The sequence below is a fragment of the Aphelocoma coerulescens genome, chromosome 6, assembly GCF_041296385.1.
Source record: "Aphelocoma coerulescens isolate FSJ_1873_10779 chromosome 6, UR_Acoe_1.0, whole genome shotgun sequence".
Lineage (NCBI taxonomy): Eukaryota > Metazoa > Chordata > Aves > Passeriformes > Corvidae > Aphelocoma > Aphelocoma coerulescens.
Genome location: NC_091020.1, coordinates 24,964,328 through 24,990,804, shown reverse-complemented (window position 1 = coordinate 24,990,804; position 26,477 = coordinate 24,964,328). Strand labels below are relative to the sequence as shown.

The 26,477-nt window shown below is 46.9% G+C and overlaps 1 protein-coding gene across 7 annotated transcripts in view; it reads left to right on the top strand.

The window, feature by feature from the left end:
* Positions 1-487: 487 nt before the first annotated feature.
* SH3PXD2A (SH3 and PX domains 2A) overlaps positions 488-26,477 on the top strand; it is a 255,167-nt gene continuing 229,177 nt past the window's right edge. For 3 of the 7 annotated variants that reach the window (XM_069019941.1, XM_069019939.1, XM_069019938.1), the window contains exon 1: positions 488-758. In XM_069019941.1, coding sequence (XP_068876042.1) covers positions 687-758 — 72 coding nt within the window. In that variant the 5' untranslated portion in view covers positions 488-686. Of the gene's footprint in view, positions 759-4,346; positions 4,564-14,521; positions 14,663-14,690; positions 14,831-16,736; positions 16,948-26,477 lie in introns of those variants that run through there. The other 4 variants (XM_069019942.1, XM_069019944.1, XM_069019940.1 and 1 more) reach the window with 4 other exon arrangements.

Genomic DNA, 26,477 nt, shown 5'->3' with positions numbered 1-26,477 from the left:
TTTACCTGTGCATGTATATACAAAAAACCAAAACAGGTTTATAATTCTAGAAGCCCTCATAACAGAGGGTCTGTGCAACCTTCATCCAGCTCTGACCCCTGTGTGTTCCCGCGGGACAGGGCAGTGGGGACCTTCCCAAGCGGTGGCCGGCCTTGAGCTCCCAGCTGGAGCCCGGTGGGAGCGGGCTCGGCCCTTCACTCGCGGGTTTCCGGCGTGACCTTGGCCGGCCGCTCGGGGAGGGCGTTTCGGACCCTTTCTGCAGCGACGGAGGGCCCTGGGGCATCCCGCGCTCCCCCTGCCCCGGGCCGCCCCTTCCCCCGGGCTCTCCCCGAGGCCGGGCCGCGGTACCCCGGCAGAGAGCAGGGGCCGCCCGCCATCTCCGGCACACGGGGGCGGTGGCTCCCATCCCGCCGGAGCCCCCCGGGGCCGCCCGGGGGCGGAGCCGCCGGCCCGGCCCGGCCCCTCCCGCCGCTGCCGCCGCCGCAGTGGCCGCGCAGCCCCGGGGCAGCGGGCAGGGAGCGGAGCCGGGCTGGGCTGCAGGGAGCCGCCGCCGCGGCAGGGGCGGAGCCGGCACCGGGGCATCATCCTCCCTTGCCTGTCTCCCTGCCGCCCGCCCGGCATCGCCGCGGCGGAGGGTGCTGCCAGCGCCGGCAGGGAGCGGCGGAGCCGCGCCGGGGTGCGCGAAGATGCTGTCCTACAGCGTGCTGGACGCCAACGTGGTGGACGTGGAGAAGCGCAGGAACCCCTCGAAGCACTACGTGAGTGCCGGCGGGGCCCGGCGAGGCGCGGGGGTGCGCACGTGTGCGGGGGGGCCGGGCCGGGCGCGGAGCGGTGTCCGGAGCGGTGTCCGGAGCCTTGTCCGGAGCGGTGTCCGGAGCGGTGTCCGGAGCGGTGTCCGGAGCGGTGTCCGGAGCCTTGTCCGGAGCCTTGTCCGGAGCGGTGTCCGGAGCCGTCCCTCGCCTGCCCAGGGACGCCGGCCCCAGGTGAGGCGCCCGCGGGGCTCCCCGCGGCCTCTCGCTGTGGAGGTGCGGCTCTTCTTCCTCACCCTCTTTCACCTCGTTTGGTTCTTGGCTCGTTTTAATGTTACCGTTCTGAAGTTTCCTTCCCCTCGGAACGTGGATCTTCCCTTCTTTCTCACAAGTCCCGGCGCAGGATGGGGCAGTGTTGTCCCCGTCCTGGCCGGGGTGCTCGGTGGGGAGCGGAGCGAGGCTCGGCTGCTGGCGGGATCGGGGAGCCGGCGGTGCTTAGCGCATCTTTGCTCGTTCTCACCCCTAAGTTACATTCAGACCTTTTTTGAGGGGGTAGCTGGTCTGCATGGTTACCAAGGCAGACTCAGCGTTTGGATCTCTTTTATCTCTCTTTCACCTTCCTTTCACACCTTACTGCCAATAGCACAGCATTAGAGGAGAGTTTTTAACAATCTTCCCGGACTCCTGTGTTGCAGCCTGTCATGTGGAGGTGTCTTTGCCTGAAGGAGTTTGCAGCATAGTCAGTAGCTTTTCCCTCTCCACATTAGTTGAGAAGTATCTTTTCTTCTCTCTCTGGCTTCCTGGGTTTTAGTTGCACCAAATCCTTTAACTGTTTCTCAAGATGCAACATGTATTTTAAAACACAGAAAGTTGCATTTTGTCTATAGAGAAGATAGATCTTCCAGCTTTGGGAAGGAAAAGCCTGAGGGGGTGTTGCGTCTGGTGTGAAATTGCTCTGAGTATACTGTGTTTCCTGGCATTGTGTGTCTGCCAGATTTCTCCAGAGCTGATCAGCAGCTGAATGGATTGTTGAAACGATAAGGCCAAAGATTGGACTTAAACCTTTATATTAGTATTGCATATCACTGAGCTTTTTTCTCTGAGGCTTAAACCGTAATCCAGTTTAAGGCTAGAGGGCACTATGTTGCTGGGAGATGCAGACTTGTAAAGCTGAAACACTCGTCTACCATGGAATTAAGCATCTTGTGCCCAATTCATAGGAGTGGAAGTTTTAGGTCTTATGTCCTCTCAGGTTGCAGCTGAACCTGTGCATTCAGTCTATTACGCACTCACTGCTTCCAGGTGGGAAAGGCTTCTTTAGTTTTTGCCGACACCGCTGCAGGGTGTTATCTCACGTGAAAGGTGGTGGCAATTCAGCATCAGAGAAGTACATCTGCCAAGCACCAAAATACACAAAAGAACTGGTAACAATGCCTTCCAAGAGGTTCCAATTTCTTCCAGTCTCTTGGATTGCCAAGCGAAATTGACACTGTTCATTTCTTGTTTGCTGGAAAATGACCAGAAAACAAGGATTTAAACCCTGTGTTTACAGGGTTTGAAAGAAAATATGTCCTGTGTTTACCTGTAGAAACACATCTTTTTCCTTGATGATCATTGTCATTGCATTTTAATAAACAGGAACCTAGACTATTCCAAGAAGGTCTCTGCAATGCTTCTGGTGGCATTTGTTTCTTTCCCTTCACCCTTCTCACTAATATTGTCTTCTGTACAACAACTCCACACCTCCATGTGTCCAGTTCTCAGCCAAAATCCCACAGACTAAACGGTTTGTTTGGGTGGACTAGTGGTGTGTCTGCCTTTTGTCCCACTTGGTTTCCATTTGTGGCTGTATAGTTTTCAGCACAATTGGATCATCTGGCTTTGGCTGGAGTAACTCACTGAGGGTGAACCCGTGCTTTCGAAGAATTTAATTCCCTGGGTCTGACCCACTGATTGCTGTTACTTTGGTTCTGTGCTCTTTTTTTAACATGAAACAACTATTTCCTTCTAAGATTAATATAAGCGTCACTTAGGATTTAGCTCTCTCCCTTGCCTGTGGATAGTTTGGAGAGTGCAAAGCTTTATGTTCTTTGCCCTGTGTGGCTTTGAAATATCAAAAAGCTTTTCTATCTCCAGCATCCATAAATGTCTTCATGCCAAGCCTTCAGGCCATGCAAATGTGCCTTGGTAACGATGTGTTTCTCTGGTGGATGGTGACCTAAGTATTGCAGGTGTTTTAACACGACTCTCTCTCCTTTTAATTGTGATCTTTCAGGACCATAGTGGAACCTGGAGAGATGAAGGCACACCTTAGGCATTCTGAGCACATGGAAAGGGCTAAATGTGAGTAGCACATAAGCCCCTGCCCTGCTTGGCTTAGCTGCCAGGAATCATTGCCTGGAGCAGGTGTCTTTCATGACATGAGCACAGCTTTTGTGGCCTTGACTCAAGAACGTTAAAGAAAGAAGACATCTTTACATATCCTCTGCTGTGATCCCATGTGTGTGAAACTTCTAAAAAGTTTAATACCTCACTGGAAGTTGAATAGGGCTCTGCCTGTGGGAATAGATTAAAATCTTGGCTCCAGTGCTACTTGATAGGAACCCAGCCAGCTCTCTGCCCTCTTCTGGGAAATCCATACTAGGGAAGGAGTCTGCAGTGCTTCCCTCTGCTTCCCTGTCAGCGACTGGGTAGCAAACACCACCTGGCTGGCTGGGGGCCCTGGCTGGCGGCATGTGAAAGGATAAACAGAGGGATGGATCAATAACCACATGCCTCTTGTATGGTATATCCCCAACATGAGCTACTGCTGCTCTTAGAGCTTTGACTTTCCAAATTGATTTCCTGTTTCTCCATACTGATGATCTTTTAAAAGTTGATTTGCACTTAATAATACTTTAAAAATATTAAATCTTCATGCTTTCCCCCTTCCCTTTTCTTTTAACAAGAACAATGTCAGGAAGGTCAAGTCTGGGTTTGTTGGAAAGACCCCTGATGCAAGAGGGGTCACACATTGGCTGAGCAGTGCTGCAGTGAAGCTGGGTGGATTAGGACAGTGCAGTTAATGGTTGAAGGTGCCAGTTAATCATTCTGAAGAGAAAAAGCTGGTAGCAAAATCCAAATCCGTTTTCCAGCCCCTGCTAAGCATTAAACAGTCTCTCTCTTAAACTCTCTCTTCTCAATTGATGAGGTTTGATCTGTTTATGGGGTAGCTTCTCTGGCTTTTGGTCTGAAACTGTGATTGTCTGAATTAAGTATGAAATGATCCCAAACCAGAAGTGCATTCTGTATTTAAAAGGATCCACTGTTGATGCTTGCCTCCTTTAGCCATCCATCGTGGAGCTTAAAGAAGACACCTCCCCTCCCCTCTCTCTGCTCCCAGGTTATCTTTAGGCAGATAGCTTACCCTTTACCCAAATGTCTGGCTCCTTTACCAGCCCTGCAGGGAGCCTCTGCCTACCAGATGTGCTTGATCTTGCTCCCAGGGAGATGAGATTGGGTTAGCACCTTCACCTGTTCACTGCTTTGCAGACCTGGGAGATGGCAAACATTCATTAGAAGCCAGATGAACAGGCTCCCTCACCCCCCTCTCTTACCACTTGCTTTTCTGCTGAGGACTGAGCAGTTACTGATGTGCATTATCTCACCAGACGTTTATATGCTTGAGGTCATTTCTGAGGTCTCTTAAGTGTGCCTGTGTTATCCCAAGGGCAGAGATGGATACATCAATAGAGATTTTCTCTTTCAGCACTGATCTACTCCTGTTTCAGTTGGGCTTTGTGTGTTTTTCAACTTTATCCAGCATAGAAGTAAGGTAAAACGCTCTTGGCTTACAAGTGGCTGCTCTGTCTCCTTCCAGGTAGACTGAGGTGCATTGCTGATTTCAGTCATCTGAGATGCCTGTATAATGTCCCAGTTCCTCCCCAGGGTAATTGTTTCCTAATGCCACCTCTGAATGCCTCGAGATCTCTTGTAGGAATCTCTCTGCTGCATGGATATGGTTGCTAACCTCCTTGGGGTACTGGCATTGCTGACTTTTAAGGTATTGAGCTCTGCTGTGCAGGGTTTCAGCACTGCTCCCAGGAGAATGTGAGTGTGCTTGTCACAAATGACCTGTTGTAAAATGTCAGCATGCTTTGAAGAAAAATCTTGTACTGCTGGGGTCAAGCTCTGCTCCTTGTCTCTTGGCTGCTCCTGCTTTTACTGCTCAGACTTGAGCAATTCTGATGCAATCAGGCATCTTCATGGCTTTATTCTCTTTGTTGCAAGCTGCTGGTTTTACCATGGCCAGCACTGACGGGGAGAGTCTGGACATGGCTTAGTGGTAAGGATCTTTGTTCTTGTGTTAGTATGCCTGGAGAAGGAATTGCTGCCTTGGGAGAAGGAGCTGCATTCCCCCTGCTTGGCTCATCAAATGAGTTGTTCAGTGCAGCTTGAGGCTGCTTCAACGCAGTCAGGGAGCCCAGCAGATCAAGGAGCATTCCCAGTTCTTTCTTCCAGCAGAGCTTTGGGCTGGTAACATTCAGCTAAGAGACAGTGGTATCTAAATTCAACAGTTTGCAAAGCAAGTGGCTGTCTCCAGCCTTTGGAATAGATTATCTATCAATGAAGAGACAAGGTGGTTGTCCCGATTTGTGGTGGTCAGGGCAGGATGAAATAATCAGGAGGCTTTATGTCCCAGCAGGCTGCCTGCACTGGCTCCCCTGTGGTTGAGTGTGCTGGGAGGGCAGCCAAATGAAAGTTCAGGGCAAAGCTTTTAGCAAGTCCATGAGCTGGGGGCAACAGCTCCACAAGCCTACAAGTTCCATTTTAAAAGTGATGAAGATGCTGCTATTGACTTTCACTGGGACTTGGTTGCCAGGGAGATGATGTCCTAAGAGACAGCACAAATGTTTTTGGCTGCTGACAGCTGCAAGTGACCTCTGGCTTCACGAGAGCCCTGCCTGGGGTCAGTGTGTGGGTGCTGGAGCCCACTGGTGCAATACAGCTTGATGGGTTATAGTCAAAATTACACCAGTCTCACCGCTTTGAGTTAAAAGGGAGAGGAACTGAGACACCAAATCATGGAGAGAGGTGAACAGACATCCTAAGGAAGCAATTGTTGGAATGGGAAAGGGAGCCCAGACTTCCTGCATCCCAGAGCAGCTTGTCTGTGCATCTCACCCACACTGCCTGCCCTTAGAGACCCAGCTCCAAGGCATTGCCTCCTCCCGTCCCTGCAGGGTAGGATATGTGCTGGTACCCTCACTGGGAACATGAGGCAAGAAGTTAAGTGGTTGACCCAAAGCCATCCATGAAGTGTGTGGCAGCATTTTGTGTTATTTTCTTTGGCTTTCAAAGCAGTCTTGCAATTATCTGATAAAAAGTACACAATCTGAAAAAATACTACTCTCATATTCAATCATTGTCTTCCTCAAAACCCATTTCCCATTTTATATGCATTAAACAGGAAGAGGGATTCAATGTGACCCTACCTGAGGCAGGAGGTGACGTACAAGCTCTCTAATTTAGTCATTTGGGAGGAAGCAGCTGGACCTTCTAATGTGAAATGGTTTTCTTTTTTTTGATCTTCGTTTTTCATGCTGTATCCTCTTAATCTGTGCCTCCTCACGCAAAGGGAACTGGTCCCCAGAAACCACGGGGAAGAGCAGGATCATGAGAGGGGCTGACAGCACCGTGTGGTGTGTGACATTGTGAGGCTGAATGCTTTCATGTAGCCAGAGCAGACACCTTCTCGCCTGGAGCGTGCTGTGTAAATATTGCATGGAGAAGGCAGAGAGCAGCACAGTAGCATACTGTTTGAAATTGGTGGTGTCTGCTGTTTAATCAGGTAGTGTCAAAGCCAAATACAGTCAAGTTGATGGAAAAAACCCTCCCAGTAACTTTCCTGGGCTTTGGTTCACACCTCTAGAGAGGCTTTATTGAAACTTTTACAGAGAAGTTTGTAATTACTAAAGTTTTTTAATATAATGCATTTTCCTTTGTCTTTGCTTTAAAAGCAAAAATTCAGTCTCCAGGATCTGTTTGTTATTCTCTTTTGGTCAGGGACATCATCACATTTGGGGTGGGGGGGGGCAGTAAAGCAAAAGGAAACCAGGTGATTTTCTTCACCTCAAAGGATTTTAAAGTGGAATATCTTTCAGCTTAGTCAGAGCCTTCCCACTTCAGTGTTCTCACTCTTTGCTCCACCTTTGAGATAAATATACAGTAATAATAACAATTTACTCCTTCAAGCTCACATTCACTAGATGTCAGTTATATGGTATTCTCATTGTATGTATTTATAAATATGGGACGAGGGTTGGAACGCATGAGAGCATTTATTACAAAGCAAGGAGGCTTTTGCACTAAAGCATGTGCAGACAGACCTGAAAGATGGTGTCTGACTGGGCTGTCAGGGACAGGTGATGACACACAGGGACAGGCAGGTGGGAGCAGTGAGACAATCTCGACCAGCTGAGCAGGTGATTGTCATGGCACAGTGGTAACCCAGGCTGCTGTCCGGTGAGCATTTAGGCCTTATTGCAAAAAAATGGGCATGAGGAAGGATAATAACCTTTAGATTGCCCTGGGGTGAAGGTGGAGCAAAGAACTACTCTATGCATTGTAGTACCTGTAAGTGCTTAAGTGTGGTAACGGTGTTAATTGGTCCTCTCATGCTTTTTGATTTTGACAAAGCTTCTTATTCCAGTTTTTGGAAGAGGAGCTCAATGTGTAGGTAACCAACCAAGTCCTTGGACTGGAAGCATTCTGCTTTTGTGGGCAGAATACACATTCCCAGGTTTGTGTCTCCATCAGAGTATCACATGTTGCACTGGTTTGCTGCGGTGTATTTCTAATTGGTCTTAGTAGACACTGACTGCTCTGGGTGTACCATGGCTTCACAATAAGGCTGTAATTCTGTATTATTATAATGCAACTTCTTCAGTTTGTGAGAGTTGACTCATTGGATAGAATAAAATATTCATAGTCTCTAAGTGTCCATAAATGTATGTGTGGTCCCACACATGCTGTGTTTGAAACCTGACTGGCAATAATAATGTTTTGATACGTTGCTGGCACTGTTTCTCTCACCAATGGGGTGTGTTTTATTTTTCCTATAAACCACGCTGGCTAAACGCAGGGATGCACTGGGCTCTGATGCTCTCAGTAGTCAGCAGTGTGGTTTTATAGGCTTGATGCAAACTTGTTTACAAGGAAAACACCCCTATCTCTGTTCATAGGGAGAAACATGCCAAATCTCTACTGACCAGAGCTGTGTTTAAACAGGAGCTCCACACCGCCATTCTGTCTCCTTTACAGCAGTCTTCCAAGCTGCCCCAGAAATACTGGAAGTGTGGTTCTCCACTGTCCAGGACATGCCTGTAAAGGCAAACTTTAACACATGAAGTTCATAAATCACCCAGAAAGGTTTGAACAAACGTCCAGTATGATACACACAGGACATTGTGCAGTGTGGTAGAAGAGCCTTTAACCAGTGCGGCCTTTAGGCTCTCTGGATCTCAGTGAGCTCTGCTGCAAAGACAACAGGATTTACTCACTTTATAAAGTGTAAAGATGCAGGTGTTACCTCAGGGCTGACTGCTGGCATCAGTTTTGAAACCCCCAAGTTTGGGTCATCTTCCTCTCCTGGCAGGGCCGCCCCTGGGAGCAGAGGCTGCGGGATGGCCAAGGTCAGGCTGTCATCCGGAAACGGGAGCGAGGCCCTTGCTTCCCTGGCCGTGCTCAGCCGACACGGGAGTGAATGGGATGACATAAGAGCTACATTCCCCTCTGAGGAAACACACATCTAGGATGCCAGCCATGCTTGTCAACTCTGAGCCTGTTCCTCATGGTCGTTCCTCCCTGTCTTGGAGCCCTGGGGTCTGTGGAAGTACTTGAGGTGAGGCATGGAGTATGGTCTTTCTGGGAGTAGCCCTTAGCAGCAGGCTACTGGCTGCTGCTGTCTGATCTCCCTCTGGTGTCTCCATATTACTGTCAGGAAAGCTCCCTGGCACAGGTGGAATCTTCTTGCCAAGCTTTCTTGTACCCTCGGGGGCTTGATGCAACTGAGAACATCTCAATTACTGCTTTCCTAACTCTGTGAATATGAGATTTCTAATTGCTCCCTCAGCATCCTGTGAGATTTTCCTACTCTTTGACTAAGGTTATCTATTATTTATGCATTAATTCATGCATGTATTTTTTGTGCCTAGAAGGTTATTCCTCATTTTCCCCTCTCCAGAAGGTGAAAGCCTGCCAGTAAACCCCTCTGACCCCAAGCAAAATACTTTGAAAATCAGTTTTAAGTGTTTTTCAATTCCCATGCCCTGCAAGTGCTTTGCTGCTCTGTCTCTGAGCTCAGTATATTTCCTTTGCTTGAAAATTTGATGCTGTGACACCTGCCTCATCTTGAGCAGCCTGAGCTGAGGGATGGTTTTTCCTGGGATGGATGCTAGAAGAGGCAGCTGAGCTGAGCTCCTGGTCTTCAGCAGAATCAGGGCAGCTGGCACGGCCCCTGCTAGTGCCTAAGTGGGAGGCCTGAAGTTTCCCAGAGCTATCACTCCAGCAACTTTCACTGGCATTAAAATCACTTAGAATTTAAAAACAAACAAACAAGGATATGTGAAGTATTTTTCTGGAAGAAAGCCATGGAGAGCAGATTAAGTGCATGTCCTGACCCCCATCTCCCAGACATGTCACAGGAAGACAGTTCAGCATTTTCCCAAGTGGAATTAAAACAGGCTCTGGAGCTGGCTTCTGGGATGGTACAGAGGAAAGCCAGCAGTAGGAAGCTCTGTGTGTGTTTTATAAATGTATCTGTATCACGTGAAACTGTCTAGAATCCCTGAAGCAGCACTTGTGGTAATTCCCCTTTTTATCAATAAAAAGGCTACTGATTTTCTGTTAATAACAAGATATTGTTAGAGAAGAATAAAAAATTACTTGTTCTAGGGGAACTTCCATGCTGGTTTTCCACGTACCAGAAGGTAGCAATCCTGTACCCTGTGCATTTTACAAGTCCTGGATGTCCTTAACAAGTTCTTTTTTTTTTTTTTTTCCCCTGAATTCAGATAAGTTTTCATTTAACCTTTCAGCAAAAAGTGTTTTATAAAGACAACCCAGGATGTTTTACTCAAAAGGAATCTAGTGCAATAGCCACCCTCTGGAATACTCTCACTTGAAGCATATGGAAGAGTGTTTTGGCTGTTATTGCTCAAGAAGAAATTTTCTGTTTAAACTTTTGCTGCTGTCTTTGTGATTGTAGCAGTCTGTGTCAAAACTCTGGACTGTTTTGGAGAAGCAGCTTTCCACCTGTTTCTGAGCTGGGCAGCTGTAGCTTGCATTTAGTCCTTTAATACAGACATCCCCAGTATAAATAGTTCCATTTAAACTAAAAATATTATCAGTGAATTTTCCATGGGTAACAATTGGAGATTGCAGGTGTGGTCTGTGCAGGAGAGTCCATCTGTCTGTCCTTAAACCTCCCTCTGTCCTCGTGCTGTAAGGACCAGTGGCCTTTTGAACAGCAATGGCAATTTGCTGGTGGCACTAGAGGGTGACTGTGGATGGGTGTGTGAGGCACTGCTGTCTTGGAGGGATCTCCTGTTTTGAAAGAACTCAGGTTCTGGCCCAGGGGAGTGGAGTCTGAGGACTCACAGCTGGGGTTGGGAGCAAGGCACTGCTGCTCAGCCCCTTGGCTTCCCTGCTGATGGTGTTGGCCAGACTGCTTGGCTGTGATGGTGTTGGATTTTCCACCACCCTTTCAGCTGTGAGTAAGATTACATCTGCATGCCCTGGTGTTAGCCAGAATAACCACTGGGGTTGCTGTTTTACAGAATTCTTCTGGTTACATTCGGGGAGTGAGCAGGTGTTCAGTAGGGATTCGGGTTTTGGTGTGAGGTCTTTGTCTGTGCACACAGGTGCTTTGCTTTGTTTTCACTTCTGATTGCTCTGCATTGGAGCAAGAGGAGGGCATGGTCAAAGAAATGAGGTGGGAAGCAGAAGTTTGCAATTGGTTCCATTAGAGCTGATGCCACAGTCCTGGCCAGACCCTAAGAATACTCTTTTATTCTTCCATTTTTTCCCCCTTTTTCTGGCAAGCTCTAACACTGCCCACAGCATGGGGTTATTTCCCATTGTCTTAATTCAGGAGTTTTAGGTGCTCTGCCAAATGCAGTAGGGCTGGACTGAAGAGCATCTTGTGGGCAATCACCAGATCCTTCCTCTGGGATTGGAGGGTCTCTGGAAGCACTGAGAGCATAGCACTAATGTTTTTACCTTCTCTGAGGAAAGGTGACCCAACACTTTCCCTTTGTGCCAAGGGCTTTGTGGGGCTCTGCCTATCTTATTATCCCTACAGTGATTCTGAATCATCAGGGACCTGATTCATCTGATAAGAGTGAGATTGTTCTCTACCAGGCACTGGCATTTATGGAGTTCCAGGTATCCTTTGCTGGCATCTTGTGTGGAGCTAAAACTTCTTGGTTGTTGTCTTACTGTGTGTGAGAGGCGTTGCCTGGGTTATGATAGAGACTTTGACTCAGATGGGGGTGAGGGTGCAACTGGCCACATGGTTTGGTTCACAGGTGACTTGGAAAGATCCTAAGGAGTCAAATGAAGAAATGATGTCCACTGTTTGTATTTGTAGAAAGAGAGAGACTTTAGTTAGTACTAGCAAAGGACTGACAGTCCAGACCTGATCAAATGTGTGTTTTATCTGCCAGCAGCCTGTCCTGCCTGGCCCTTTATCATCCTTCTGCATCTGGTTAACATGAGCAGTAGCAGATTTGGGTCAAACTTCTATTGCCAAAAGGCCAATATGTTCCCTACTGCACGTTGTGGCAGAAAGGGTTAAACAGAAGGCGGTGGTGGCTTCAGGCAGTAGCGCTGCAGTAAATGCTGAGGTGACATGGGAACTCTCTTCAGCTGACGTCCTTGTGAGCCTCTCAGTGACATCAAACTCCTGGACCATTTCCAGTTGAGTCTGGCCTTGCCCCAGTGACAATAGATGTTAATCTGTTGGCTTGTCAAAAAAACGTGTTAGTGGTTTTTTTACAGATCCATTTCCAACCCTCAGATTTCCCTGCTAGTAAACACAGCATTATGTCATTGTTGTACCAGGAGCCAAGCACCAAAGCCAGCTGTGCAGTGCTGTCATCAGCAAATGTCCATTCACTTTGGGGCTTTATCTGAGTTCCCAGGCTCTTTTTTCCCACTGTTGTCCATGTTCTGATCTCTGTGACCATCAAAAACCTATGATGCTTTATGGGAAACATGTAGGGTCTAGCAGTTGTGGGTAGCACTTTCCAACGTATTTGTGTCAGATGGGGCTCCTGTACCTGTTGAGAAAAAATGCCTTGGTTTGTAAACCCTGATCTGCTGGTTACATTAGCCAAGACAAACTCTTGGATCCGACGTGTTAAACAAGGTGAAGGGTTTTGCAGCCCAGCCTTGCTTCTAGTTGATAAAATATTAGCCAAGTCATAGCCACAGGCAAGGTCCTGCCCATGTCAGATCCTGTTTGTTTCAAAACACAATAGCTGAGTTCCTACTAAAAAGAGTGGTTGTCAAATTGCTAACATTATAAATTAACTTCCATAGCTTTCAGAAACAACTCACCACTGATCAAATAAAACCACTTATAATATTCTTGTAACTCTTGTTCCTTGTTTTGCTTCTAGACTTACTTCCAGCTGTTTCTGTGAAGGATATGAAAGAAAAGATTTGTAAAGTTACCTTCAGTGGTCAGGATCTAATCTGCTTAAAACAGACAAGCCTCCCATCCCTACCTCTGCTTGGTCTTTCTGGGGCTGGGAACACTCCAATTTTTCTCATACCAAACCTGTCTGAAATCATATCCTGCTGAAGTGTAGAAGCAGAGGAAAGAGGAGAGAGAGATGCTCATCTGAATGCAAAGCACAAAGTTTTCTGATACAGGCATGGGTAGATGATGAATGGGTTCAGGCTCTTGACAATAGTGAGGAATTACAGCATTCTTGAGTACAAGGTGGAATAAAATTAAATTTTATTTATGTAATTAGGTTTTTAACACCTTTTTGACAAGTGATACTAAGACTGAAAGGACAAGTGGTTCAAACAAAAATTGACAGATTTCTGGGGTACAGACTGCTATTAAACACAGCAGTGAAGTCATGTGTTTGGGTCAGAAAGTCTGTTACCTGCCAGCTGCTTAAGACTAAGCACATTGAGTTCTCTGTGCTGCAGAGACCATCTACGTTTTATATAATAATAATAATTCTATTATTATTATATAATATTTTATGTATATACTTGTTTTAATAATTCTATTAAAAACAGAATGCTGAGCTTAGATACAGCTTCATTCTGCCCAGCCTGTGTCTTCTGATGCTTTCCCAGGTGTCCCTTAGGTGTATGGCAGTAGCTCAGGCTGCTGAGCCTTGCTCTATGTTGTTCCTAGCAGTGAGAGCTGTTGAGTCTCCACCAGATGAAGTCAGGAAGCACAGTGCATGCTGTGAGGAAGCGACTCTCCCATCATCACTTCCAGCTCCCTCCCCTGCTCCATACACTTCTTTTTGGATCCCATCACATCTATGGGCCAGTGTTGCCCATCTGGGCAGATCGCTTTCTGTTTCCCAGCCTTGGGTCAAGTGGCAGTTTATTTTGTCAGATACCATGTCTGGAACTACTATTAATATGTATTCAGGCTTTGTACTTACCTAGTGCCTTTCATCCAAGGGTCCCCCAACACTCTGTACATCAGCACCTCTTTGCAAGGTAGGCAGATCAGACAGGGAGAGCATTGTGTTTGCAGCAGTATGTCTGTCTCCTGCAGAAGTGCCTTCTCAGAGCTGTCATGAGACTAGTGGATAATATGGGCTGATGGAAAAAAGTGTGTCTTTTATGGCTGAAAATACTGAGTGGGTCATGGAACTGTAGAACACAGACCTGGGACAGATCTAGGTTATTAATGCTGTACAAGCATATTGCATTCCCACATAAGAACCTTCAGGGTGGTTGGGTTGGCTTGATTGGAAGCTTCAAATTTCTTCTGATGGTTAAATGACTTCCAGTGCAGACCTTTAATTATTCACAAGCATCCTGTTCTCACACCAGTTTTGTCCTTTTGCATAAACAGGTTTCTTCATCCTGTTTGATTCAACCTCCTGTCTCGCTTCTCTCCACTGCTTTGTACAGAATATTCATGTTCCTTCTTAGCCTTCATTCTGCTGAGCTGCTCTGGCCTCCACCCTCAAAGGTAGAGAGCAAACAGCTTTTCCTGCCTCACTTCTTGCAGTCACTGCAGGCTGAACACAAGTGAGCTGTTTAGCCCAGGCACAGACAACAGTTCAGTGTGGGCAACCCAGCATGTGGTGGGTTACTCTGCACTGCTGGGCACAGCCTTGCTCATGTTGGCAGGGGCCAGATGCAGCTGCCAAGAGTAAGTTTGACCTCGATGAGGTGGTTTTCCAGATGTGGCCAGGTGTGATTTGGAGTAGACAGGCTCCTGGGCCTATCCTGTCTCTGAGCTGTGTGCTGTGTCAGCATGAGGGAGGATGCCTGCACGTTGGGGTTCTTGCACAGTTTCATTTCCCTCCCTTCAGGGAGTTTCAGAGCTAGTCCCAAAGCCTTGCAAGTGACACTCCACTTAAAAAGCAGAGCAGAGAAACTGTGGCTGATTATGTTCTCACATTAGCTTTAATGAAGGTAATTTTAAGCAGATGGTGCCTATTTAATGTTCTGATAGCACAGATAAACCAGTTTTCAGCAGGTCTTGGGAATGGAGTGGGAGAGAAGAGCATGGTTTAGTGGGCAGCAGCTTGCCTGATGACACGCCTGGCAGGGTTGCTGGAGCATTTGGGTGAAGCCCCCTCTCACTTGGACAACTTCTGCACATCCTGCTTGGGCGAGAGGAGAGGTGGCCTGCGGTTTCTATCTGAGCTTCAACAGCAGTAAATAATTCCAGATTGATGCTGTGGAAGCGTGCTGTTTTTGTGAAGGGAGGACAAGGGGGGAGCCAAACATAACAAGAGCTTCTCCGTGCTTGGGGAAGGGAGCCAGGGTCACATTTGGAGCTTGTAGTGTTGGCAGACACTGAAATGATGTGCCACATCTTACATGTAAGCTGGGGCGATTATCAGCAAGCTCCTTTCTAGGCTGGTTTGTGATGCTGATGATACAAAACTGATGCTGGGATGTTTCAGAAAAACACACTCTCTTTTCAGCTTCCATATCTGCTATTTTTTAGTATTTTTGGCATTTGTCTCAGGGGTAAGGAAAAGGCCATAGCAACCCCTGGGATTTCAGTCCTTGTGAGTCTTAGTTGTGAGTTTATAGATCTACTGCCATTAAAATTTGTGTCACTTGGAGTTGTCCCCTTTACAAAGCTGGGTGCTGACTCTGTTCCAAAGTACTGAGTTCCTTGTCCAAAGCTGTCCTTGACCCTGGCTGTTTGGCCAGCTATCCTGCTGGCTGGTGTCTCTCCATCCCCCTGTGCTGGGGAGCATTCCCAGGACCTGACACGAAGACTGCTCAGTGTCCTCTCTGGCATGCTCAGTGCCTGTTTTTTTAACAAATCAGTCCTACAAGATGTGTCAGTGAACTAAGGAGGCTTTAGGATGGCTGCAGCCTATTTCATCAAAGCAGGCTGAGACTCATTTGCCCTTCAGATGTTGAACTCTGTCTTAGAGGCTATTTTCTTTGGGAGACCCAGGAGGGGAATGTGGTCCCTTATGTTTTAAGGCAGTTTTCACACTGAGCTTTGTGGTCTGTTTTAGAAGCTCTGGTGTAAGTAACACAGGCTTTCTTGGACTTAAATTCACTGTTCAGTGGATGAAAAATGCGCAGAGACCACTTGTTAAAATGATAGTTGGTATCTTTACACTTTTCCACAAACATCAGTGGAACTACAGAAGCACTTTGGAGCATGTGCCTACTGTGAGTGTCACTAATAGGTAGCTGTGTGGGGGATCATGAGGGAAGCTCTTGCAAGTCTTGAATGTAATTTGCTAAAGGCAAAACCAGAAGGTTACAAACCATCTTTCTGCATTGAGGGGGACCTTTGAGCTGGGATAGTGATGATTGTTCGGTGGCAGGTCCTTTGTAAAGTTTCTGTATAAAGGGTTCATATGTAGACAGAGACTAAAAACGGGTGGTGGGGAGGAGCCAGGGCTGGTGAGAGTGCAGTGATGCTTTGTGCTTCCAGCTAACTGCTTCTCCAAGGCTTGTGAAACACTCATACAGCCCTGGTGAAACCCACGCAGTCCTGCATGGAAATAGTGTGAATCTTAGTGGGGGTTTTTTATTCCTGCAAGGTGGGAGACCTGGCACAACTTGCCTGTTGTCACTGAGCAGATCTTAGGAAAGAGCAGCCCCAAGAGAGTGGATTTGGGATTTGACTGGGGCTTTGTAGACCTGTCTGAGACTGTTTTCTCAGGAGATGGTGAGTGTATTGGAAACTGCACTGTTTCTGGAAGTTTTTGAGCTGCCCATGCCAGCATCCCTTCATCTGGTCCTGGCCAGTATCAGGTGTGACTCTGGTTTTCCACTGCTGCTCTGGCTGCCTGAATATGTTCTGGGGCAAGAACAAGGATTGTCCTTAACAGTTTTAGGTGATTGCTGAACACATCAAGGAGCTCATCTCTTTAGCTGTTGGCCTGAGGAATTGGGGTCAGCACTCCCCGCTGACCAGTAGGGAGACAAAAAAGCATCTCCTGGGCAGTTGGATAGTTGGGACCCTTGAGTGTAGAATGAGCCATGTTGTGTCAGGTGCAACTGCAAGCACCTGGGTCAAACAGCAGCTGCCTGGCTCCCCCTCCAGCCTCCCCAGAGATGTTGTGTCTGTGGAGGCACAGAAACAAATTGTAAAGTAGGAAGGTGGGCCAGCGTTAATGATAACGTGCCCGAGATACTGGGCCTGTTTCCTGAGGTCGCATTGCCTCACTGGCAGATGGGGATTAGCAGGAGGAGTTGGGCTGGGGGGGATGCCAACAGCTGTCACTCATCTTAGATAAAGAGAGGCTAACACTCAGCAGTGCTACTCTTGCTATAAAATACTTACTAGACTTTTTGTTAACCTAATACTTAAAGATTATAGAAAGGGGATTAAAATTAAGAACATTTATTGCAAAACTCTTTCCTCTGAAGATTTTTCTCTGATGTGATTCTTCAAAAATTGGTTAGTTCTCTTTTACTGGGAGTGTGCAGCTGAGGAAGAAAACCAATTGACTTTCACCAGGTAACTGCCACATCTAAATTCCTGCTTGTGTCCATGGAGGTTTGCTGGGCAGAGGAATTGATGTTCCTCATGCTTGAGCAGTGAACTATAACAATGATTTTGACTCCACACACTCAAAACTGATCTTGCAAAGAGATGTTGTTGCCAAAATTGCAGGGGCAGGATTTGGTCTCCCTTTGATCTCCATTTAAATCTCATGGGCCATTTACTGCAATTTAATAAGTAACAGTGCATGAATAGTGGGGTGCTCACCCTGCCTCGAACTCAGTCTCCTCAAATACATGGTGGAGCTAACTTTCTTTCTTTGTAGATAAACTGAGTCAAATGGTCTTGCAGTGCAGGTCAAAGTTTATGCGAAGATGCCAAGAATTAACTAATGCATGTAATAAGGTAAATCATAGGACTTTGGCAATGTGTGTGATCAATGTTGCGTGGTTTAGTGAGCCAACTGAAGTGGCTTCAGGGATTGGGAGCTTTTGGTTGCATCTCTTCAGTGTGGTTTGATGTTTGCCCAATATTAAATTATTTATATGGTGAATTAAGGGTGAGTCAAAGGCCTCTTTTGCAACTCCCACTGCTTCACTGTTTTTTGTGGTGGGGAAATCTTTTCATTTCTGCCCTGGTATAATAGATCTTTGTAAAGAAACATGCTAATGATGATTCTGGCCATGGAATGCTAAGGATTTGCCAGCAAGAGAGTCTGTTATCACAACGTGAGATGCCTCCCCTCTCTCAAATTACATCTTCTAATTTGATTTATTTTGAGCGTCTTTGTATTTCTACAATATGTGGTTTTATTATCCTGTGTTAGTTGCTGTTGTCTTAGACTATAAGAGTTTTCCTTCATGCTGGCAGGAGGAGAAACAGGATATAAAAACTATTATCATTGCTATTGCTGAAAATAGGCCAAATTTTCAATACACTAAGGGTCTTTCAGTCTTATTTAGAGATACAGTAATATTCCTTAGGATGCCCTAAAACTTCTCTAGTGAAATATATCATTAACCCACTAAACATGTAATTTCCTAATAAATATGAATTTTTAAATCAGAATTCAGCTGCATGCTTAGCATTCCCCAGGGAGCACAAACCCCTGATGATAGAAATTACTTGGGCTGTCCTGTGCTGGGGGAGAGTTGTACGTGTAGGGGCAAGAAACTGAAGTTGCTGCAGCAACTGTTGCTGACATTTCTGCAGAATGCACTGGCTCAGCTTCTCCTGGGCTCTCAGCTGGCCTTGCAGCCATGAGGGCTTCTTTGGCACATCCCAGCTCCTGGGTGGCTCAGCTGTCAGAGGACAGCACTGAGACAGAGAATAGTCCCTTACTGGCTCTGTGGATGTAGGGGGCTGTCCCAGCAACAAAATTCAGTCTATTTTTATTTTTGGAAACTGGCTGGGTAGAATTCTGCTCTGTGCATGCTAAATTAGAGAATGAAACTGTGGCTGAGGGGCGTGTATCTCTTCTGTTCCCAGCAAGGAGGACAGTGAAGGGCCATGGCCTTGTCTGCCCACCATTCCTCTAAGGGCAGGACATGTGTGGCTCACACCTGGGCAGTACCTTCCCCTGCCTCCCACTGACTTGCCTGGCATGTGTTAATGCTGATCCCTGCCTTTCTCCACTCTTTGGACCTCACGGGAGAAAGGCCAAGTAGAGCATGGAAGGCCTCTGTCACTTGGGCAGGAATCTGGGCTGGCTGTTGGGCTGCCCTCAGACTGGGTCTGCCTCTGCAGCACCCTAATGTGAGATAGAAACATTCTTTTGAATATGAAAGTGAGTGACTTTTGGAAGCTGCTCTGCAGTGGGGCAAATACAAGGACAAGGAAGAAGGTGTCAAATGAATGTGGGCAGAAATGGGTCAAAAATTCTGCTAGAGAGGGGACTAGAGACAACTGCAGTCTTAGCATCTCTAAACATGTTCTCCAGAGCTTGCTGGTTGCTAACAGAGCTCAGGTGGGTGGTGAAGGAGTGCAGGAGAGGATCTTGGTCTAAGCCACAAAGCCACAACAGCCTTGCCCCTCTGCAGGGCAGTAACACACCCAGCAAAGGCCACTTGCACTGTGCCACTAAAGCAATGGCAGAGAAGAGCCTCTGCTGAAGTTTTGTGGGCATTGTAAGCTGTTTCCTTCATTCCACTCCTCCCTGACTTGATTCAGACATTCTCTAACCTGGGGAGCATTGTCCCATGGATCCTGACTCCAGCCAAAATGCTCCTGATGCACTTGAACCCTTTAATTTTGTTGTTCTAGTTCAACTTCAATTAAGCTTGCATTTCTTGAGAGTGGAGGTGTTTGGGAAGGTGTTTGTGTCCCTGTTCTTTCCATGTGCTGGTGGTATGAGTGACTTCAGGTTGTTACTGCATATCTGGGGGCGTGGTGTACATCCCCTTTTCTAACGCCCCATGCAGCTCCCACCACAGGACCAGATGGGCCTGGGTCCCAGAGCCAGTCAGGCTTCTGCTGTGTAGGGTGACAGTGCTGCTGAGCCAGGGGCAGCCCTGCTCCTCTTCCCTGCATCCTCTTTGTCTTGGTGCTTCCCTGAGACTGTGGTTAGCCAATTTGTGGAGCCAAAAGAGTCCCAAATTATTCCCTTTTTTGGAAGAGAAGCTCTGATGTCGGTTGGTGGAAGCCAGGAGCTGTGGTCAGGGATGCTATCCTGTGCTGGGGTAAAGTGTCATCTCTTCCAGCTACTCCCAAACACAGGTCACATCCTCCCGCAGATCCTCCCTCCTCCCAAACCAGTGGGGATTAACTAGAGCCCATTTCCTGTAGGGTTTTCCTCTTCTGTACTTTCAAGGGGCGGCACACCTGGTCCTTCTGGCAGATGCATGGTGGTGGTAACCACAGGAGGGAAGGGGCAGCATTGGGCCATGGTGAGCAGTGACCAGCTGCCTCCCACATCTGTCCAGCTGCAGCTCGAAGCACATCTGACCCCCTCAGCTGGGCAGAGGTTGTGCCTCTGACTCGCCAGTCTCCGTGACACACACGATGTTCAAAGTGCCTCTGCATACAGGAAGTAGTTTAATCATAGCTTTACTCACTGTTTCAGCAAATTTGACCAGAGTCTGCATTGTTAAGTGTAAATGTCACACACACAAATATAAAAGCATCTGGTTTCAAGTGAAAAGAGTGAGGAAATGGGTGTTGTGCTTAAAGTAAAGTCTGCGTCAAGAAGTCACTCCTCCGCAGCTAGGTTTTGTTTTGATAGATTCAGTGTAACCTGTAATATCAAGACTCAGATTGTACATGGAGAATTAGAGCAAAGGCTGAGTTTTTGCCATAACCCTGAACTTTCTGCCCACGTCACAAGCATTTTGGAGACATTTTTCCTGTCTCTGGACATCTTTTTAGTGAGTTCTCCTGCGTGCTTTACTACCTCTTACTCTGGTGTGCAGCCTGATGGGGATATCCTTATTGACTTCAGATTCGGATTTACAGTTAGGCTAGGTTGAATCACAGCCCACACTGAATGGGGCCCATTTATTAAGGAAAGACCTTCTAACTGCAGGCAGCTGTAGAAAGCTGCTGCCCCAGTGCTCATGGCCAGCTGCCTCTCGAGGAATTCGGTGCCATGTACGTGTAGCTGGGTCATCCTCCAGCTTTCCCTGTTACTGGAGCGCCGTGTGAAGGAACGTGCAAATATATTTTCTATAGATCACTGAAACTCTCACAAAACTCCATCCTGTTCTTGGCAGCTTTCAAAACTGTGTGCTTGCTCCAGATTTTTGGCCGTCTCTGATGTCTGTGGGAGAGAGTTTTTGATTGTCTATTCTGTGCAACAGTGGATATGCTGTTACGCTGTGCAAAGGATTAATGTCATTTTCATATGGCCTAGAAATTTTAACTTTGAAAACTAAAATGAGAAACAAGTAAACTTTGTTTTCATGCCTTTAGGACAAGAAAGTTTTGGGTGCTTGCATCTTTCTTATTGGAAACCATTTGATATCACTCTAAAGGATGCTGGACACGTACACTGATTACATAGTTATCATTTAGACAGAAGCCTTGCACTGCCCTGCAGGCCTTTTAAATTCAGCATTGGTTTGAAAACACAACATATAAAGCCCTATCAGTGCAGCCTATCAGGATAACTAAATATTATGCATGGAGCAAAATATTTCCCTTTCATTATGAAAATAAGTGTTCTCTGCAGTGTTATGCTTCAAGCATGTTGTTCAAAAGATGTGATCAAGACATCAAAGAGAGGAAAATGATTAAGATAGCAGGAACTGAACCAGCTGCCTTTCCTTTGGTAATTAACAGACCATCTCATGCATTGCCCTGCTGAAATTGCACACTTTCTTTTTGCCCCCTGAGAGCTGTGTTCTGAAGTGGGAGTCATTTTACTGCTTTTAAAATGAGCTGTTTAATTTTACAGTCAGAATAAGACTTAGCAAGAAGCAAGAGTCAGCTTCAGGACTGTGCTATAACCTAGCTCTTCAGTCATCAGAGCAATTCCAAGGGTCAGTACCTTTTTCTCCTCTGTTTTAGATGGGAGGATGGGACAAGTTGATCTGTGACATATGACATGGCTGAGGTGTACATGCAGGTTTGTCCCACTGGATGGTCTGAGTCTCTGTGAGAGATGCCTGGTCCCAAAAGTGTGATTGCAGATCTTACCTGGCAGTCCCCACACACTCCCTGGTTAGGAGAGCTGAGCCGTCAGAGATGCTGACCCACTCTGAGGTGGTTCTCAGTTTAGCTGCAGTGCAAAGGTGTCTGCCTGGGAGCCACTTCTGCATAGCTTGCCCTCTTCTGCATTGCACCTGCTACAAACTCCATGACTGTGGTCCAAGAGGCAAGAAAAGAAAGTAAGTGCAAGTCCTGCATGGACAGTAATTCAGTGCATCCCACAAGTTTGGAGGCGTCTGCCTCAGCATATTCATGGGGTGACCTTAAGCAGCTTCTTGGACTCTCACATCTCTCTTTGTGAATGCTAAAATCATCATAGTAAACATGAGAAAAAACAGTCTGCTTTCAATATTTTTTTACTTTTTTTTTCTCCCTACTTTTTTTCTTATAAAGAAAGCGGGTCTGTGCCATCACAGGACTTGGTGCAGCTGGAGCTGCCTGTAGCCCTTGGTTTGTGTAGCTGGGACAGCACGGAGCTGAGGGTATTTACTTAATTTCTCATCCAGGATGTTGGGGTTTACACTGCAGTATCTGCCCTGCCCCCTTCAAGGCCAGCTTGGATCTGGCTGGCTGTCACTGAGTATCAGGACTGCCTGTTTCCATGCCATGTCATTAAGATATTACAGTCCTTCTTCTCCAGGATCCACAAACTGGTCCACAGAACCAGAACTCTGTGTTCAAAGCCTGCAGTTGGGCTGGCAACCCAAAATATGTCAGTTTTTCCAGAGTTCGGTCTGCTATGGACACATGAAACTGGCTCAAAACCAATGTCTTTGGTTTGTTAATGTCCCCCTTTAAGGTAGGAGCAGCATCTCCTCCAGGCAGCAAGGAGAACAACCTGAGGATGGGGTTGCATAGAAGGGCTCATCTGCTTTGATATTTCAGACCCTTGAAGTGAGGGATATTTGAACTGCAGATTCAGTGAGAGCAGTTTCTCAGGGGAAAAAACTGTGGTAAAACATCTCTCACAGCAACTCAAGTATCAGGAGACATGGCTTCTGTCCTCACCCTTGCTGCAGACTGCTGTTGGCAAATCAAGCATTGTGTGAGTTTTTTCTCCCCCTTTTATTTCCTATCTTTTAAAAATCAGAGTTTCAGAATTACCTTAATGAAGGCCATGGTGGCCACTGGTGTTTTCTAGTTTGGTGCAAGCTATTGTCGTTTCCTTGTCTTTTCCCTACTCCAGTTTTGGGGGATATAGGGGCGTTTTTCCGTCTCTGTCAGTGTTTTCAGCTTAGCAAACGGCACGTGCCTCCATAGGGTGGTACAAGTGGTGTGTGCAGTCATAAGGAGAGACAGCACTTGCAAGTTTAGTTCTCTTCCCTGCCCAGCTGTCCTTGAGTGGGGATGTGACAGCAGTGACACCAGGGTTCTGGAGTCATGTGTTACAGCAGCCTTTGAGATGAAAGCAGAGATGAAACACATTTAAAGTACATTCTGGGGTAAGGCTACACCTCCTTTTTGGAGCGTGGTCAGACCAGTGCTCTTCTTGCTGGATACCAAGTTCAGATAAGGGAGAAGGTCAAACAAATCTTTTGGGTTGTTTTTTTTTTTAATTGCTTCATCAGACAAGTTGTAGCTGTAAACAAGGAAATTATTGCATATGCTGTTTGTGACAAGTTGTTGATTTATTCCTGGAAAAAAGTTCCTCTTTGCATTTTCTTCCCTGGAATTGCTCTCTGCTTTTATGCAAAGGCGTGATACAACCACATCATCTCTCACAGAGACACACTGCATCAGAAGAGGCATATTATTGTATGATGTTCTTTGAGTCTGGCCCCAGCCAAGCCCCGCAGGTCAGACTGTCAGGAAGGAGGGAAGACAACACCGTTAACTCTTTAAAAATCTGGTGAAGGGAGCAGATAGATCAAAAGAAAAATTTGAGTGGGAGCTGAGACTGCTTGGGGGAGCTAGAAATTCTTTAATCACAATTACAGCTTGCCTGGGGCAGTCTAGAAGTGATGTTTGGTGCCATCTTGCTGTGTTTTTGGGGCTGAGTTGCAGCCCTAAATCCACCCAGTCATGATGATGGAGGGAGGTGTGTGGGAGTAGAGCATGCTCAGCACTTCGTAGGATGAGAGCTTTTTGTCAGCTTGTGTGAAATAAAATTAGAACTTAGGGACAGAAGTGATGGGTGGTAAACAGTAAACAGCTTGAACAAGGGAGACCAGACTCTTCTCTTTCTGTTCACAGTCGTTTCCTCCCTCAGTGCTTTCCTCCAGCTGTAATTTTGTCATTGTGTGCAAATTGGTCACAGTGACATGTACTTATCAAAAACCTCCACTGTGCATATGCAGTCCCCAAATTGTCCTTAATTCCTGTTGCAAGAGAGCTTCTGTCTGCAATTGAAGTAACTGGCTAGAATTGTGTGTTTTAAACTTGTTTTAGTGAAATAACACAAACTTGAGAACTGTCATTGCAGTTAATGCTCAATAAAAAAGGATGTTTTTCCTGCTGAAAGAAAGGTGGGAAAAGGTTTTTATTTGAATTTTCATCCTCTGGAATAAAATACTACATCTTGTGCAGAAACTAAAAGCACTGTTGAAAAATGCTGAATGCCATAAATGAGTAATTTTATTTAGTTAAAAAGCTTTTTTGAAAGGAAATCACTCCCCGTTTTTCCCTAGAAAAGAAGAAATTATCTCTATGTGTAACATAAAAGTGAGCTTAACCAATGGAGAAAATAACCAAGCCAACCAGTGTTTAAAGCAAACAACCCGAGCTTTAAGCTTCTCTCTGATCTATTACATTAAAATTCACTCTTGGAGATGATTCCATAGGGAAGCCTCCTGTCTCCTTGGATAAATGAGAAATTTAGCTGGAAGTTAAGGTCTCTGTTGGATGCCCTGGCTTCGTGGCCATGCAGAAGGAGGCTGCAGTGGGAGGATGTGGCACCATGTCCTGCTGGCTCCGTTCAGCTCCTGCCAGGCAGCAGGGGACATGCCACCACCCCCGTGCCCCATCCCTCTCCTCATGCCTGTCGCTGCTGCCTCCTGCCTTATCAGGACAAAGGTCAGGGAGGCACAGAGTACTGATAGCCACAGGGTGAGAAGGTGTCTCTGATGGGTTTGAGTTCCAGGCATTTCAGCTCAGAGCTGCTGCAAACCCTTTGTTCTCTGAGCTGAGCAGTGCCAGCAAGTAGCACAGCAGGTGTATAACCATCTTGTAACTCTGGAGTGACCATGGCTTTTGGGAAACCAGCCACAGTCCCAGCAGGGCTCCCAAGTGGCTCGTTCGGTCTCAGCTGCTGGCAGCCATGGAGACACTTTCTGTGAGCTGAGATCTCCTGCTCTGCCATGAATTCCCTTTCCCAACATACAGTTTCTGATGTAGCATGAAAGGACCCCTTGGTCTTTCAGAATCTCTGATGCAGCTTGTTCTCTTAAATCCGTCAGCACAAGTTGGCTGATTGCTTATTCTGAATAAACTAAAAATATCTAGTCCTCCTCGTAAGAACTTGAGGTCTACTCAGAAGGGAACCCTGTTCTTCTCCTGATGCTTCCAGGCTTCACCTGTGAGCATGTCATACCATTAGTGCCTAATGCAAGGATATTTGGAAATACTCCACTGCTGTGGGGGGCAGTCCTGACAGGGCAGTGTCTGCATTAGAGGACTGAAATAGCAACAAGGGAAGGGCCTGGACAGTGTGCTTGGCTGGGTGATGTACGTGACTCGAGACAGCTGCAGGCTCTGCTGGTGCTTGTTGGTGGGGATAGTTTAGAGATTTTGCAGAAAGCCCTCCCCACCTGAACGGGCTGAAGGAGAGGAATTTGGCACACAGGTTTCAGGCATGACTGCTGTCTGTGTAGGAAAACAGCCTTAAATGCCTGTGATCAGAGGATCCTGTTCAAACCTGGTATCATGCTATTCACTTCAGCTGGCTACTAATCCTGGCACTGAGTTTGACCCTTAAGCTTTTTGTTTTTATCATGTGCTTTGATACAGTCATAAAAATACTGACTGGCTGGCAGAGCTCCAGGGCTTGGCTTTATATTTGAGCAACTGCAAAACGAATGTGCTTAACGTGGTTTTATGCTTCAGGATATTGTCCTTTCCCCCTGCCTGCCCCCCCCAAGATTATTTTAAAGCTCACGTTCCTTGTTCTGGGGACAACTATGTTGCCCTCTGCACATTGTGCAGGGCAGGTTCATCCCAGGATTGCCTTTGCTCTGGGCCTCAAACATGGGTCTATGGAAACACAGGACTTCAGTGGAAATACTGCCTCAGGCACCATGGGAGAGGAGATGGAGCTGGAGGTGGGCTGGGGCCTGGGAGGCCCTCCTTCCCCATGATGCTGAAGCCTGTGCTCTCTCCCCACCAGACGTGCCTGGAGTTTGAACTTTCTGAAGCATTTGGTACTGGGATATCCCATCCCCGCTGGGCTGGGGACTCTCTGTGTGTCTGTGGGCCTGCACATGGAGTGAGACGAGAAGTGTTCCAAGAGAAAATCCCTGTGCGTGACTGAGCTGCTGTTGCCCCCATGCCAGCGAGTCAGCGGGCTTTTTATGTCCCATAGGAATATCCCATAGGGTTTGAGTGTGCCACAGAGAGACTCCACTGAGTTTATTCTGCTGCTGGGAGGGGCAGCTTTGGTTGCATGGGGTGCACTGCACTGCTGCATTTCAGCAACGTGCCCCCTGTGTTAGTTGTGAATTTAAATATAAATGTGCCCTTGATTCTTGCTTCACAAAGCTGTTCCCTCTTCATTTCTGTGAAAAACTGCCTTCCAACTCCTGAATTTTAATCTCTGCTCTACACTGCCCCTAGAATAGATTTCATCTGGGTTTAACGAGACCTTCCCTTACCATGCTGCTCCCCTATCTAATCTCCAGGTACTGCATCCAGACTTATCTTCAGTTGCTGATAGAGAAATGGAAGGAATATACTTTTCGTTTGCTTTG